Source organism: Paroedura picta, chromosome 1, assembly GCF_049243985.1.
Source record: "Paroedura picta isolate Pp20150507F chromosome 1, Ppicta_v3.0, whole genome shotgun sequence".
NCBI classification, from domain to species: domain Eukaryota; kingdom Metazoa; phylum Chordata; class Lepidosauria; order Squamata; family Gekkonidae; genus Paroedura; species Paroedura picta.
Genome location: NC_135369.1, coordinates 16,342,533 through 16,356,026, shown reverse-complemented (window position 1 = coordinate 16,356,026; position 13,494 = coordinate 16,342,533). Strand labels below are relative to the sequence as shown.

The 13,494-nt window shown below is 49.6% G+C and overlaps 1 protein-coding gene across 1 annotated transcript in view; it reads left to right on the top strand.

Moving 5' to 3' along the window:
- The window catches only part of LOC143832208 (phospholipase A and acyltransferase 5-like), a 23,803-nt gene continuing 10,309 nt past the window's right edge, over positions 1 to 13,494 (top strand). The window contains exons 1-3 of the mRNA XM_077326283.1: positions 1 to 71; positions 3,529 to 3,642; positions 12,053 to 12,155. Of these exons, the coding sequence (XP_077182398.1) occupies positions 3,580 to 3,642; positions 12,053 to 12,155 (166 nt within the window). The 5' untranslated portion in view covers positions 1 to 71; positions 3,529 to 3,579. The remainder of the gene's footprint in view (positions 72 to 3,528; positions 3,643 to 12,052; positions 12,156 to 13,494) is intronic.

The window sequence follows — 13,494 nt, the reverse complement described above, 5'->3', positions numbered from 1 at the left end:
CTCCTAGCACCAAGTAGAAAATGGGATGGCTAATTCGCTTTCCAGAGGAAAAAAGTTGCAGGCCATTGCAGGTATGTGGGCTTCTCTGGGGCTTAAGAAGAGCGGCTCTGGGTGTTTTCTTCACTGGATGTTCGCCTTGGGCTGCCAGCTTTGGCCTGGGAAATACCTGGAGATTTGGGGGGTGGGGGCCTGATGAAGGAAGGATTCGGGGAGGGACCTCAGTAGGGTCAAACACCATGAAAGCCAGTCTCCAGAGGAGCCATTTTCATTAGGGGAGCTGTTCTCCGTTGCCTGGAGATAATTTCTAATTCCCATCTGTGCCCGGTGCCAAATTTGGACCCACAAGCGGCTCAGGGCCTCTTAGGAGGACCCACCGGGCTGTCAGAATGCTGCCTTTTTCATCTAGCTATTGGGTCGGATGATTTCCCTGGCTGTTGGGCTGTCAATTGATTCAGGTCCCTTTTCTTGAGACTCCTTATAATTGAAATTTCTACTGAGGAAGGTAGGACGGCCTGTGATAAGGGCAACGAGGGAAAGGAAACGTGTGAAGGCATATTAATTCCAGATGATTAATCAACTGTGCCTTTTAACTGATTAAATGCAAATACAGTTGCAAATGAGAGAGTGTCAGCCTAGCTTCCCCTTGGAGACAGTGAAGGAATCTCGTCTCATAAACAAGAGCTGCAATTCCTTCGGCCGTCTCTTTCTCCCCCTTGCTCTCCTGTTGCGAAAAATGAGGCAGAACCAAGGCAGAACCCAGAAAACCTCTTGACATTTCTTGAGAGGTTTGAATCCTCTTAGAAGTGCTTCCCGTGATGAGTCCCATACCCTTTCAGTTAATATAATGATATTAAGTGCCGTCAAGTGGCCACCAACCCATGGGGATTTCAAGGTGGTTTGCCCTTGCTGCCTTCTACACACGGGCCCCAGTCTTCCTTGGTCTTCTTCCATGCAAGGAATGACCATGGCCAAACATGCTTAGCTTCTATGAGTTGACACGCTCAGGCCAGTTAGTTCAGACGCCTTGGGCTGACTCAAAGAGGTTTGTCTAGCGAGTTCGTGACGGAGGTAAGATTTGATCTGGAGACTCCCTGGCTTGTGCAGTTCATCACTATTGTACAGTGTGTGTATGTGTGTGAAGTGCCATCAACTCACAGATGACTTATGGTGGGTCTGTTGGGTTTTCAGGCCAAGAGAGGCACAGAAGTGGGTTTGTCTTTACTTGCCTCCAAGTAGCAGCTCTGGACTTCCCTGGTGGTCTTCCACCCAAATACCAACTAAGGCTGACCCTGCTTAATTTCTGAAATCCAGTGAGATAGGGCTTGCCTAGGCCATCCAAAGAGCCTCCTGTGGCGCAGAGTGGTAAGGCAGCCGTCTGAAAGCTCTGCCCATGAGGCTGGGAGTTCGATCCCAGCAGCCGGCTCAAGGTTGACTCAGCCTTCCATCCTTCCGAGGTCGGTAAAATGTGTACCCAGCTTGCTGGGGGGTAAACGGTAATGACTGGGGAAGGCACTGGCAAACCACCCTGTATTGAGTCTGCCATGAAAACGCTGGAGGGCGTCACCCCAAGGGTCAGACATGTCCTGGTGCTTGCACAGGGGATACCTTTACCTTTACCTTTAGGCCATCCAGGTCAGGGAATTGTACAGTAGCCCATAGGTCAGGGATGGCCAAACTGTGGCTCTCCAGATATCCATGGGCTACAATTCCCATGAGCCCCTGCCAGCATGCATGGACATCTGGAGAGCTACTGTTCGGTCACTGCTGCCATAGATGTTCTGGTTTCACTGAGAGCCACTGGGAAGAGGGGGAAAGATCTGCCCATCTCTTAGGGTATAATTTCAGCACCAAGGACAGCTCCTTGTGGATGGCTGGCTTTATTCTGGCACATTCTGAGTCCTCATTCCCAGGTCTGGTTTCTGGCACACCATCCCTTCCTCCTCCTCCTCTCCCACTGTTCCTATGGCATTGCTACCTACAGTATTGTGCAGAAGTGAAGGGAGACATATGTAGACACATGGGCTGTACCACTCAGACAGCAAGTGAAGACCCGCATGAAGAAATCTTTCTTTGTTGGGGGGGACCCCATTCCTAGCACATAGAGCCAGCTTGGTGTAGTGGTTAAGAGTGGCAGCCTCTAATCTGGAGAGCCAGGTTTGATTCCCCACTCCTCTTCATGCAGCCAGCTGGGTGGCCTTGGGCCAGTCACATATTTCTCAGAGCTGTTCTCACAGATCAGTTTTCTCAAAGCTCTCTCCACCCCAAGTGCCCCCCAGGGTGCCTGTTGTGGGGAGAGGAAGGGAAGGTGATTGTCAGCCACTTTGAGACACCACCAACTTCTTCTTCTTAACATATCAATAACTCATCCATATGATGCTTATTTATTTTAATATGTATACTGCCCTTTTCTCTCCTGTGGGGATCTGAAGCAGATTACAACATAATTCAGTCTAGGAATGTGCGATTTTGCTCGGATAAGCCAGAAAATACCCAAATCAATGCTGATTTGGGTATTTTTCAGGCTTATTCAAGCTAAATTACACATCCCATTAATTTAAGTGAGCTGAATCAGAGAAGGGCTCGTTTGTGATTTGGGGGCTTGAGAAAGACCTAAATCAATTTGGCCTGAATTCAAACATTTTTTTTCTTGGTGCACATCCCTTCTGCCTTCCCCCATTTTATCCCTACAAAAACAAACACACGAGATAGGCTTGGCTGAGAGAGGGACTGGACCATGTTCATTCAGTAAGCATCCCTGGAAGAGTGGGGGATTTGAGCCCAATACTCTGGGCACTACCACCACGCTGGCAGACAACTTCCCTCTGCTTAAAGTGGCATAACTCAGAGGCAGATTTAGCAGTGAGCATTAGGCTTGTATGTTTAGTATAGGCTTTCTCAACCAGGGTATTGTGAAACCAGGGAGTTTCTTGACAGCCCTGGAGGGGTTTCCCAAATGAGTGGGGTTTAATTAATTTTTATTTTAAAAATTTGCTAAAATTTAATGGGCAATAAGATCATATATGGCCATGTCCACCAAACCCCCCCCCCAATGGCCAATGATGGGCCTGGAGGGGGTAGGAAGGGGAGGGGCCCCGGGTGGGCGTGTCCGAAGCTCTCCTTCCCCACCATATTCTGCACCATCGCACCACTTCTGGGGGTTCTCGAAACCTGAAAAATGTTTCCCAAGGGTAACAACATTGAGAAAGGCTGTTCTGTTGGGTTAAGAGTCCATGAGCCTTTTAACGCTAATAGATGGGAAGCCCAGGTTAGAATCCTCACTGTTCCACCAAAGCTCACTGGGCAACTTTGGACCAGTGGTTCTCTCTTTCAACTAGTCCTACCTCACAGGATTGTTGTGATAAAATGGAGGAGGAGAGACTATTGTAAGACACACAGGTGCCCATTGGGGAGAAAAACAGGGAATAAATGAAGTAGAATCTTTCTCGGAAGGGTCCTCCTTAGAGAGAGGCTTGGTCAGTGGGGATCACAGGGCGTTTCTGTGTCTCACCCCAACGCCTTCCCTTCTAGCTATGCCCATAGGAAGTCGACATTGAGAAGAACACACGGATCCCAGAGAAAATGAATGAGGAGGAGCAGAACCACTCAGCCTTTTTTATCAGGGTGAAGAACCCAGCTGAGCGAGTAAGTAGACGACTCATTAAGGTGGGCAGGTGGTTCTGAGTTCAATCCTTGATATCTCCAGTTCATAATTTTAGAGCGCACGGGGGGGGGGGTCTTTGAAGAGCTGTTGGCAGGTGGAGTAGATGAGCAGTTCTAGAAAATGCTACCCCATGGCACCATGGCCTCTACCAATGTGTTTCCGCATGCTCGCTTCTGAGAGCCAGTGTGGTGTCATGGTTAAGAGGAGCGGTGGCCTCTAAGATGGAGAACCAGGTTTGATTCCCAGTTCCTCTATATGCAGCCAGCTTGGGCCTGTCAGAGTTCTCTTAGAGCTCTCTCTAGCCCCACCTACCTCACATGGTGTCTGTTAGGGGGAGAAGAAGGTGATTGCAAACTGCTTTGAGACTCTTTCTGTTGAGTTCATCTCAGAAGAAGAAGAGTTGGTTCTTATATGCCGCTTTTCCCTACCCGAAGGAGGCTCAAAGCAGCTTACAGTCGCCTTCCCATTCCTCTCCCCACAACAGACACCCTGTGGGGTGGGTGAGGCTGAGAGAGCCCTGATATCACTGCTTGGTCAGAACAGTTTTATCAGCGCCATGGCGAGCCCAAGGTCACCCAGCTGGTTGCATGTGGGGGAGCGCAGAATTGAACCTGGCATGACAGATTAGAAGTCCGAACTCCTAACCACTACACCAAACTGGCTCTCAGTTCTCGATCCATGACTTGGTGCTTAAATACTCTCAATAATTAGATCAATTGGCTAGACCATCAGCCCACTCCCCTACCAGTTGTTCCCATGAGGCATGGGAATCCCATTGAGTATTGGGGTGGGAGAGAGAAGGTTAGTTTTGCTCCCGGGGAGGGATAATTTCTTATCTTCTTTTAACAGGGTTTTATTGTGGGGATTTTAGTATGTTACCCGCCACAAACCAGTTTACACTTAAAGTAAGTGAGCAAGTGAATGAGTGATTGGTTGCCTTATCAATAAGAATATATGAAAAGAAAAAGATCTTTCTTCAACATCTGTGGAATGAAAGAGAGGCATGTGCCAGAATCATCAAACAGAAGCTCGCTGAAATCTAAATGCAACTAATATTTATACATATGCATATTCATAGTATTATTTCTCTAAACCAGTTTCCCCCCACTTTTTAACCATGGAGGAAGCCCTGAAATAAATTTTCAGGCCTCAAGGTCCCCTGGAAGTGATGTCATCTGGCCACGCCTCCCTGCCATGCCCCCAGAAGTGACATCACCACCCGCAGCCTTTGCCCTCCTTTAACTCCTTACCCCCACCTTTAGTACTACTATAGTGACTCCACCTCCTGTAGGCCAGAAAGAAGGGCAGGAGCTGAGAAGACAGTCCAGGCCCCCCATACCACACCCTATCTGACTCCCCTAGCTTGATTTTTACCCCCACAGCCTATCCACTGAGCCCTCTTGACAGAGGGACCCGTTTTCCTAACTTGTGACCAAGTTCATTCAGGCAGGAGGAGGACGTCTGTGGACCCCCTCTGGAGCTCCCGCAGACCTTCAGTGGTCTGCAGACCCCGTGGATGGGAATTCCTGCTCTAAACCCTTTCCAACTCTCTTCTGAACACCTCCGATATCAGCACGTTCTGCAGGCGCCCTCATTTCTTTTTGTCCTGACAAACCAATTACAATTCCTATATTTATGACTTGTCATCCATCAGTGAAGTGGCAGCTTATATTCTTTCCCAGGGATACTGGTGCCTACATACCAGCAAGTGAAACTGTTTCAAGGACCCTTTTAATGAAACTTCTTTAACCTCTTTGGGATTTCTGTGTTCTCTCGTTAGCTGATAACAATAAATGAATCATAGCTAACTGCTATAATAATTAATAAAGAGGTTATAAGCTTTCCTTTTTTTTTTTGGTTCTGGCTAGTCATCTCCAGCCTTGGAGGTTAGCATAATATAACATATAAAAATGTGCGTGTTCTTCCAATGACGTGTTGAACATTCCGAGCCCTCCGATTGGCCCCCAGTGGGGGATATGCACCCAATAGGGAGAGGGCACTGACCCACTGAGGGCCAATTGGCGGTCTTCCTTCCCCTCCTCCTCCTCCCCCTCCTTCCTTCTGCTTCTTGCTCACTTACTTGGGCAGGAGAAGAGCTAGCTCTGTTCTGTAGTAAGATGTTGACTGTAAGCTGGGGCAGCAGATGGAGGGCCGACCCTGGTGGCCTGACTATCCCGGCTTTCCTGGTTGGGCTGCTCCATTCCCCATGTGTCTTCCTGCTCACCAGAGAGCGGGGGGAGGAGTCCCAGCCATGCTCACCAGCTGAGCTGCTCAATTCCAAAGCTGCCTCCAACACACAGGGCAGCAGGAGGCAGGAAGAACAGTTGGTTCTTATATGCCACTTTTCCCTACCCGAAGGAGGCTCAAAGTGGCTTACAGTCGCCTTCCCATTCCTCTCCCCACAACAGACACCCTGTGGGGTGGGTGAGGCTGAGAGAGCCCTGATATCACTGCTCAGTCTGAACAGTTTTATCAGTGCCGTGGCGAGCCCAAGGTCAACCAGCTGGTTGCATGTGGGGGAGTGCAGAATTGAACCCGGCTTGCCAGATTAGAAGTCCGCACTCCTAACCACTACACCAAACTGGCTCTGCTGGTTGCACCACAGGTGCCATAAGCGCTGCTCTCCAGCTGGGCCGCTCTGGTTCCCCCACCCCCTCCCGCCCGAAAGACCTCTGCCTAACACCTTGATGGACTGACAAATTAAGCCCAGATGAAAGGCACCCAAGAAGGGTACAGTACAGGCCTCTGGGCCAGCACCTGTTGTCTGCCCGGGTACAATGGTCTTTGCCTCTAGTCTTAATATATTTCTTATTGATTTTTCAATTTATGCCATTCCTACACTTCAGGGAGTGAAGAGTGGGGTATAAAAAAACAACTCTTCTTCTGCTTCTTAAATCTTGGGCATGAAATTCCAATAGGCTCAAATGGTATGGGGGGGGGGGGGGGGAAGAAAAGAAACAGAAACCTGAAATTCCAGTGGAGCTCTGAGTTCAGCCCAGGCAGATGCACCTCAGCTTGGTTGTAAGCACAAACTGTCTTCTCTCTGTGTGCTTGAATCATTTTCTCTGTGGCTGACAAGGAAACAAACCAAAGGGGGGGCATTGCCCTGAAGCAAAGAGCCAATTCCAGCTTTCATAGAATCATAGATTCATAGAGCTGGAAGGTACCTCCAGGGTCATCTAGTCCAACCCCCTGCACCATGCACTTCCTTCATGCTTCAGAAGAGCCCCTGAAGCTACATTTTTGCATCTGCAGGGGATCCTTGTTCAAAAGCAGCTGCCTCCACTGAAGAAAATACTTGGTTGGAAACCTCCACATTTTTTCCTGATGGGCACCATTCTTTTCTTTTTTTTTAATATACAATTTTTTTCATGAAAGATAGAAATAGAACAGATATATAAAATATGAGTTAGTAAACCTCAAGTAAGTTATGCTTTACATATGTTTTGCTGTAAACCACCTCCATACAATATTCCATTTTAGTTTATTTTTAAACTACAAGTACAACGATCTAGGCTAGATATCAAGAAAAATTTTTTCACAGTCAGAGTAGTTCAGCAGTGGAATAGGCTGCCTAAGGAGGTGGTGAGCTCCCCCTCACTGGCAGTCTTCAAGCAAAGGTTGGATGCACACTTTTCTTGGATGCTTTAGGATGCTTAGGGCTGATCCTGCGTTGAGCAGGGGGTTGGACTAGATGGCCTGTGTGGCCCCTTCCAACTCTATGATTCTATGATTCTATGATTCTATGATCTTCTGAGGTAATTCAGATAAGGGCCCCATTGTTCTTGAAAAACATCTTCCGTTTTCCCATTGGCTGTCAACACCAATTTGGCCATCTTAGCAAAAGCCGCCAGTTTATTCAACCAATCCTCTATTGAAGGTAGTTCTTGGGCTTTCCATTTTTTTGGCCATAACTAACCTTGCTGCCGTCGTCATCTGAAAAAATAAGCACCATCCTTGTGCCTGCCATTTGGCAACTGGCTATCCCCTGTGAGCAGCCATTTTGTTCGGACATCCAGCGCCCTTCCTCACAATTTGAAACCCACCCAGAAACTCAAGAAGTTCAGGGGAAAATGGAGTCAGTTCTTAGTGGTACGGAGGCTCTAGGACTGCGGTGCATAGGGAAATAGCTGAACTAAGATGCCCAAAGGCCTACTCACCTACCTTCCCACCACTGATGAATTCCGTGATGGCAGAGGAAAAAAACAAAGCGGGACGACGGCACGTTGTCGCTGTTGTGACATCATTTTTGGTTGAAAAACCAGAGGTGACGTCATTCTTCTCTCGAAATCATTGGAAACTCTGTGAGCTGGCGGAGTACTGCAGGCCCTGCAAAAGGGAGCTTGTCCGCCAAGCAGTTGGTTGAGGCCAATGAAACAGACAACAACCATGGAGCCCTCCAGGATCCCTTCCTCTGATTTGACCCATCTGTAGGGTTATGGTAAAGAAATTAAAAGACGCTTGCTCCTGGGGAGGAAAGCTATGGCAAATCTAGACAGCATCCTAAAAAGCAGAGACATCACCCTGCCAACAAAAGTGCGTCTAGTCAAGGCTATGGTCTTCCCAGTTGCAATGTGTGGCTGTGAAAGTTGGACCTTAAGGAAGGCCGAGCGTCAAAGAATTAAGGCTTTTGAACTCCGGTGCTGGAGAAGACTCTTGCGAGTCCCTTGGACTGCAAGGCGAACAAACCGGTCAGTCCTAGAGGAGATCAGCCCTGACTGCTCCTTAGAAGGTCAGATCCTGAAGATGAAACTCAAATATTTTGGCCACCTCATGAGAAGGAAGGACTCCCTGGAGAAGAGCCTAATGCTGGGAGCGACTGAGGGCAAAAGAAGAAGGGGACGGCAGAGAATGAGGTAGCTGGATGGAGCCACTGAAGCAGTCGGTGCAAACTTAAATGGACTCCGGGGAATGGTAGAGGACAGGAAGGCCTGGAGGATCATTGTCCATGGGGTCGCGATGGGTCGGACACAACTTCGCAACTAACAACAACAAAGGGTTATGGTTGACTTGGTAAGCGAATACTCATTGTGCTCCGTTACGGACATTACTGTGGCCTGACTGATGTAGTTGACGGACGCGATTAGCATGCTATCTATGTATTATTGGTTTCATATTCTCTGTGAGCCGCCCTGAGCCACAAGAGAGGGCAGCATAGAAATGTAAGAAATAGATAGGCAAATCTGTTCCATATATAATATGTTTGGTAAGGCCTTGGAGGAGGAGCTGGTCTCATGGCTTAAGTGCCACTCAGCGCTTAACTCCCACTCAGGGCAGCTGTCCCGCCCCTGAGTGCCTCGTCGTCCAACTGGCTTGCCTGTCTGTCCAGCGGCCAGCCAATTTCTTTCCGCCTCCCATCCCTGACCACCCCACCTTCTTCCACTTCCCTCTGAGGCTCGGAGGCTGCAGATCCCTGCCACGTGAGAGCTGCCCCTGCCAGTGAGTTCCCTAACAGCTGCCTGCAGCCTTTCCAGGTCCTGGGGGGAAGGGGGAGGCCATTGCAGAGTTCTTCCGCTCCCCCATCTAGCACCTGTTGTATTCCTGAATGCAGTGGGCTTGGCCCCTAGTATATATAATCAATAATTCCAAGAATTCTGGTAATTCCTAGAAAGGACTGCCATCACTTCTGGGGTTTCCTGGAAGTGATGTCCCCCCATTGATCTCCCCTCAACCCACCCATGGCTGCTTGGAGCAGCCGTGGGAAATGAGAGGCAGGTGATCTCCCCCTGGCAGCCTGACAGTATTTATGGTGTAACAATCTTATCTACTGGAAGGTTTACTTTACACAGATCCAGGGAGGAAATTTCCAAATAAAATCATTCCAGGAGCATTTTCTTCAGCTCGTTATAAGTTAAGGTATTTGCTTTCCGATACGGACACATTTGTGACACAAAGGGCTGCCACCTTTGCCTTGACTGCAAGAAAGATTTGAGCTGGCCTTGTGGCAACTACTGTGGGCTAATGAGCAGAAGGCATGGGTTAATGTATGTAATGTTATTCTGCATTTGTTTTTTTAACAATTTTATTGTATCTGATTTTGTGATGGCCTTTGTGGTGCAGAGTGGTAAGGCAGCAGACATGCAGTCTGTAAGCTCTGCCCATGAGGCTGGGAGTTCAACCCCAGCAGCCGGCTCAAGGTTGACTCAGCCTTCCATATTTCCGAGGTCGGTCAAATGAGTACCCAGCTTGCTGGGGGGTAAACAGTAATGACTGGGGAAGGCACTGGCAAACCACCCCATATTGAGTCTGCTATGAAAACGCCAGAGGGCGTCACCCCAAGGGTCAGACATGACCCTGTGCTTGCAAAGGGGATACCTTTAGCTTTACCTTATGGCCTAGTATAATAAAGTTTGACTGAACTGGTGGACCCATCCCATATACAATGTGAGGACTTTGTATTGTGAGTCAGGATTTGAACAAGGATCTCCAGAGCTTAGAATCATATCTGTTTACGACTCTCTTTCAATTGGAAATTGAAATCCATTCAAGAACCTGTATTAGGCGGTGTAGAATGAAGAAAACAAAGAGACCCAGAGTGGCAGTCTTGGTTTAAATTTCTACTGAGGAAGCTCTGTGGTTGACCTTCAGCTACTGTGACTCTCAGCTCAGTCTACCTTGTAGGGTTGTTGTGAAGGTAAAACAAGAGGGGACATATGCCTTTCCCCGACCTTCTAAGAAGAGGAATGGGGGAATAAATCAAAGGGGGGGGGGAAGAAGCTGGTTTTCCTTTGCATATATTTCACTATTCTCGTCCCTCATTCCCCTGCAGAATATGGTAATGCCAGCAGAGGGAGCTCTAGTACAGCCGAAAAGGCAAAGCTTGGGGATTGTCAAGACTTAGAAGTTTGGTTGCCAGCTCCCGACCTTGAGAAGGCTGCTGTACCTTTACGAGTTGACAGGGGGCAGAAGTGTTGCTTTTCATCTCCACAGGGCCAAGGAGGGAGAACTGAAATTCTTCACAGCCTGTGGCTTTGAACAGTAAAGGAATTCTCTCAGGATCTGGTTCTGGTAACCCAGAATATAAAGGGATGGAAGGCTGGCCCCTTGGCGGACAGGTCTAGGGCAGATATAGTTCCGCTGGAGCAGGGGTGGCCAAACTGCAGCTCTCCAGATGCCCATGGACTACAATTCCCATGAGCCCCTGCCAACGGCTGGCAGGGGCTCATGGGAATTGTAGTCCATGGGCATCTGGAGAGCTGCAGTTTCACCATCCCTGAACTAAGCCATAATGTTTCCCTCTTTCAGGGGGAAACTGGAAGGAGACAGAGAGTAGCTCTAGAAACGCTGGAAACGCTGTGGTAAAAGCCATAGAAATTCTAGTAATTCCTTGAGCTAGCCCCTAGAGACGAAGATTTGGGAGTCCCAGCTTCAAAACACACTTCTGTAATGGAACCCAAGAGACCTCTCTCAACCCAAGAGACCTCACAAGAACCAGGTTCAAATCCCGTTGCGCCTTTGAGACCAACCATGAAAGCTTCCCTGCCATCCAACCCCAGCTGACTGCCGGGCACTGCCTAGCAGCCCTAGCTCAGACGAGTAAAACGTCAAGTCTTCCCTCACCCTATCAGAGAAGCAGGCTGCATTTCGGGAAGCGAGGCCTCCTCATTGCATACAGCAACGCTTCTCAACCTTTTGACTGTGCAGGTGGCCCTGAGATCTTTTTCAGGCTTCGAGGAGTCCCGGAACCAGGGTGGACGTGTGGCTGAGTCCATTCATAGAATCATAGAACCATAGAGTTGGAAGGGGCCATAGAGGCCATCTAGTCCAACCCCCTGCTCAACGCAGGATCAGCCCTAAGCATCCTAAAGCATCCAAGAAAAGTGTGTATCCAACCTTTGCTTGAAGATTGCCAGTGAGAGGGAGCTCACCACCTCCTTAGGCAGCCTATTCCACTGCTGAACTACTCTGACTGTGAAATTTTTTTCCTGATATCTAGCCTATATCGTTGTACTTGAAGTTTAAACCCATTACTGCGTGTCCTTTCCTCTGCAGCCAACAGAAACAGCATCCTGCCCTCCTCCAAGTGACAACCTTTCAAATACTTAAAGAGGGCTATCGTGTCCCCTCTCAACCTCCTTTTCTCCAGGCTGAACATTCCCAAGTCCCTCAACCTATCCTCATGGGGCTTGGTCCCTTGGGGTGCCCCAAGCTGGGGAGCCCCAGGGGAATTCTTATGGAGCCCCAGTTTGGCCTACAGTATCACAGCAACCTTGTGCGCCTCTCTGGAGTGACTGTGAAGAGCAGACCTCTCCTCTCTTGTGCTTCCTTTCCGATGTTGGGTATTCTGGCTCCCGAGCAGGTCTCCGGAGAGGTCGGCCTATCTCTCTTTTCTCAAGACAATAGAATAAATAGTGTTAAGCCTCAACCAGACTTCACTCTTGCTCTTTCTAGGAGGAATTAAAACCTGGAGACCTCATCGAGATCTTTCGACCATCTTGTCAACACTGGGCCATCTACGTGGGGGACAGGCAGGTGGTCCACTTGGCAGCCGAATGTAAGTTCAGCGAGATTCCTGGTGCCTGGCGTCAGTTCTGTAGAGCGGGGGTCCTCAACCCCCGGTCCGTGGCCCGGTACCGGGCCGTGAAGTCCATAGTACCGGGCTGCCAGCAGCCGCGCCTGCCTCCCCCCCGCAGCGAGAAGGGGGGAAAGAGGCAGGCGTGGCCGCTGGCACGCCAGTGATGCCCTGCTGGCGAAAACGTGCATGCGCGGCAACTCTGTGCATGCGCGTTAGCGCCACCTGGTGGCAAAAACGGCAACGCGCGGCAACTGCGCATGCACATTTATGCGCAGCTGCTGTGGCCGGGCCGCCAGCTCTCCCCCACCCCTGGAGGTGGTCCCCGACCACAGGAAGATTGGGGACCGTTACTGTAGAGCACACCTCGATGAGTCTCCTTTCATTGCAATTTTAACAACTCTAGCTACTGACTGTGTGTTGTGCTGTCAAGTCGCAGCTGACTTAGGGCGACTCCAACCAGGGGCTTTCCAGGCAAGGGAGAAACAGAGGTGGTTGGCTGTTGCCTTTCTTTGCAGAGCCTTCCTTGGTGGGTTCCCATCTAAGTACTGACCCTACTTAGCTTCCAAAAATTTAACTCAGCAATGGACTTTCTAGGCAAGGTAGAAGCAGAGGTGGTTGGCCATGGCCTTCCTCCGCAGAGCCTTCCTTGGTGGGTTCCCATCCAAGTACTGACCCTGCTTAGCTTCCAAAATATAATAACTCCAGCAATGGACTTTCCAGGCAAGGGAGAAGCAGAGGTGGTTGGCCATGGCCTTCCTCCGCAGAGCCTTCCTTGGTGGGTTCCCATCCAAGTACTGACCCTGGACTTTCCAGGCAAGGGAGAAGCAGAGGCGGTTGGCCATTGCCTTCCTCCACAGAGCCTTCTTTGGTGGGTTCCCATCCAAGTACTGACCCTGCTTAGCTTCCAAAATATAATAACTCCAGCAATGGACTTTCCAGGCAAGGGAGAAGCAGAGGCGGTTGGCCGTGGCCTTCCTCTGCAGAGCCTTCCTTGGTGGGTTCCCATCCAAGTACTGATCCTGCTTAGCTTCCAAAATTTAATGACCCGGCAGGGGGCTTTCCAGGCAAGGGAGAAGCAGAGGTGGTTGGCCATGGCCTTCCTCTTCAGAGCTGTCCTTGATAGTCTCCTATCTGAGTATCAATCCTACCTTGCCCCCAAGATCTGCTGAGATCAATTCCTGCCCTCCAGCTGCTGCTCGCTACCTGTTCATTCAGCTATTCCATTCAGCCGAGCCAAAGCCAGCATCAGTGAGGGCCAGTTGCATGCTTTACGGTGTCGGTCTTCATCCCGTGAATGAAGACCCAGGGTCACGGAGAC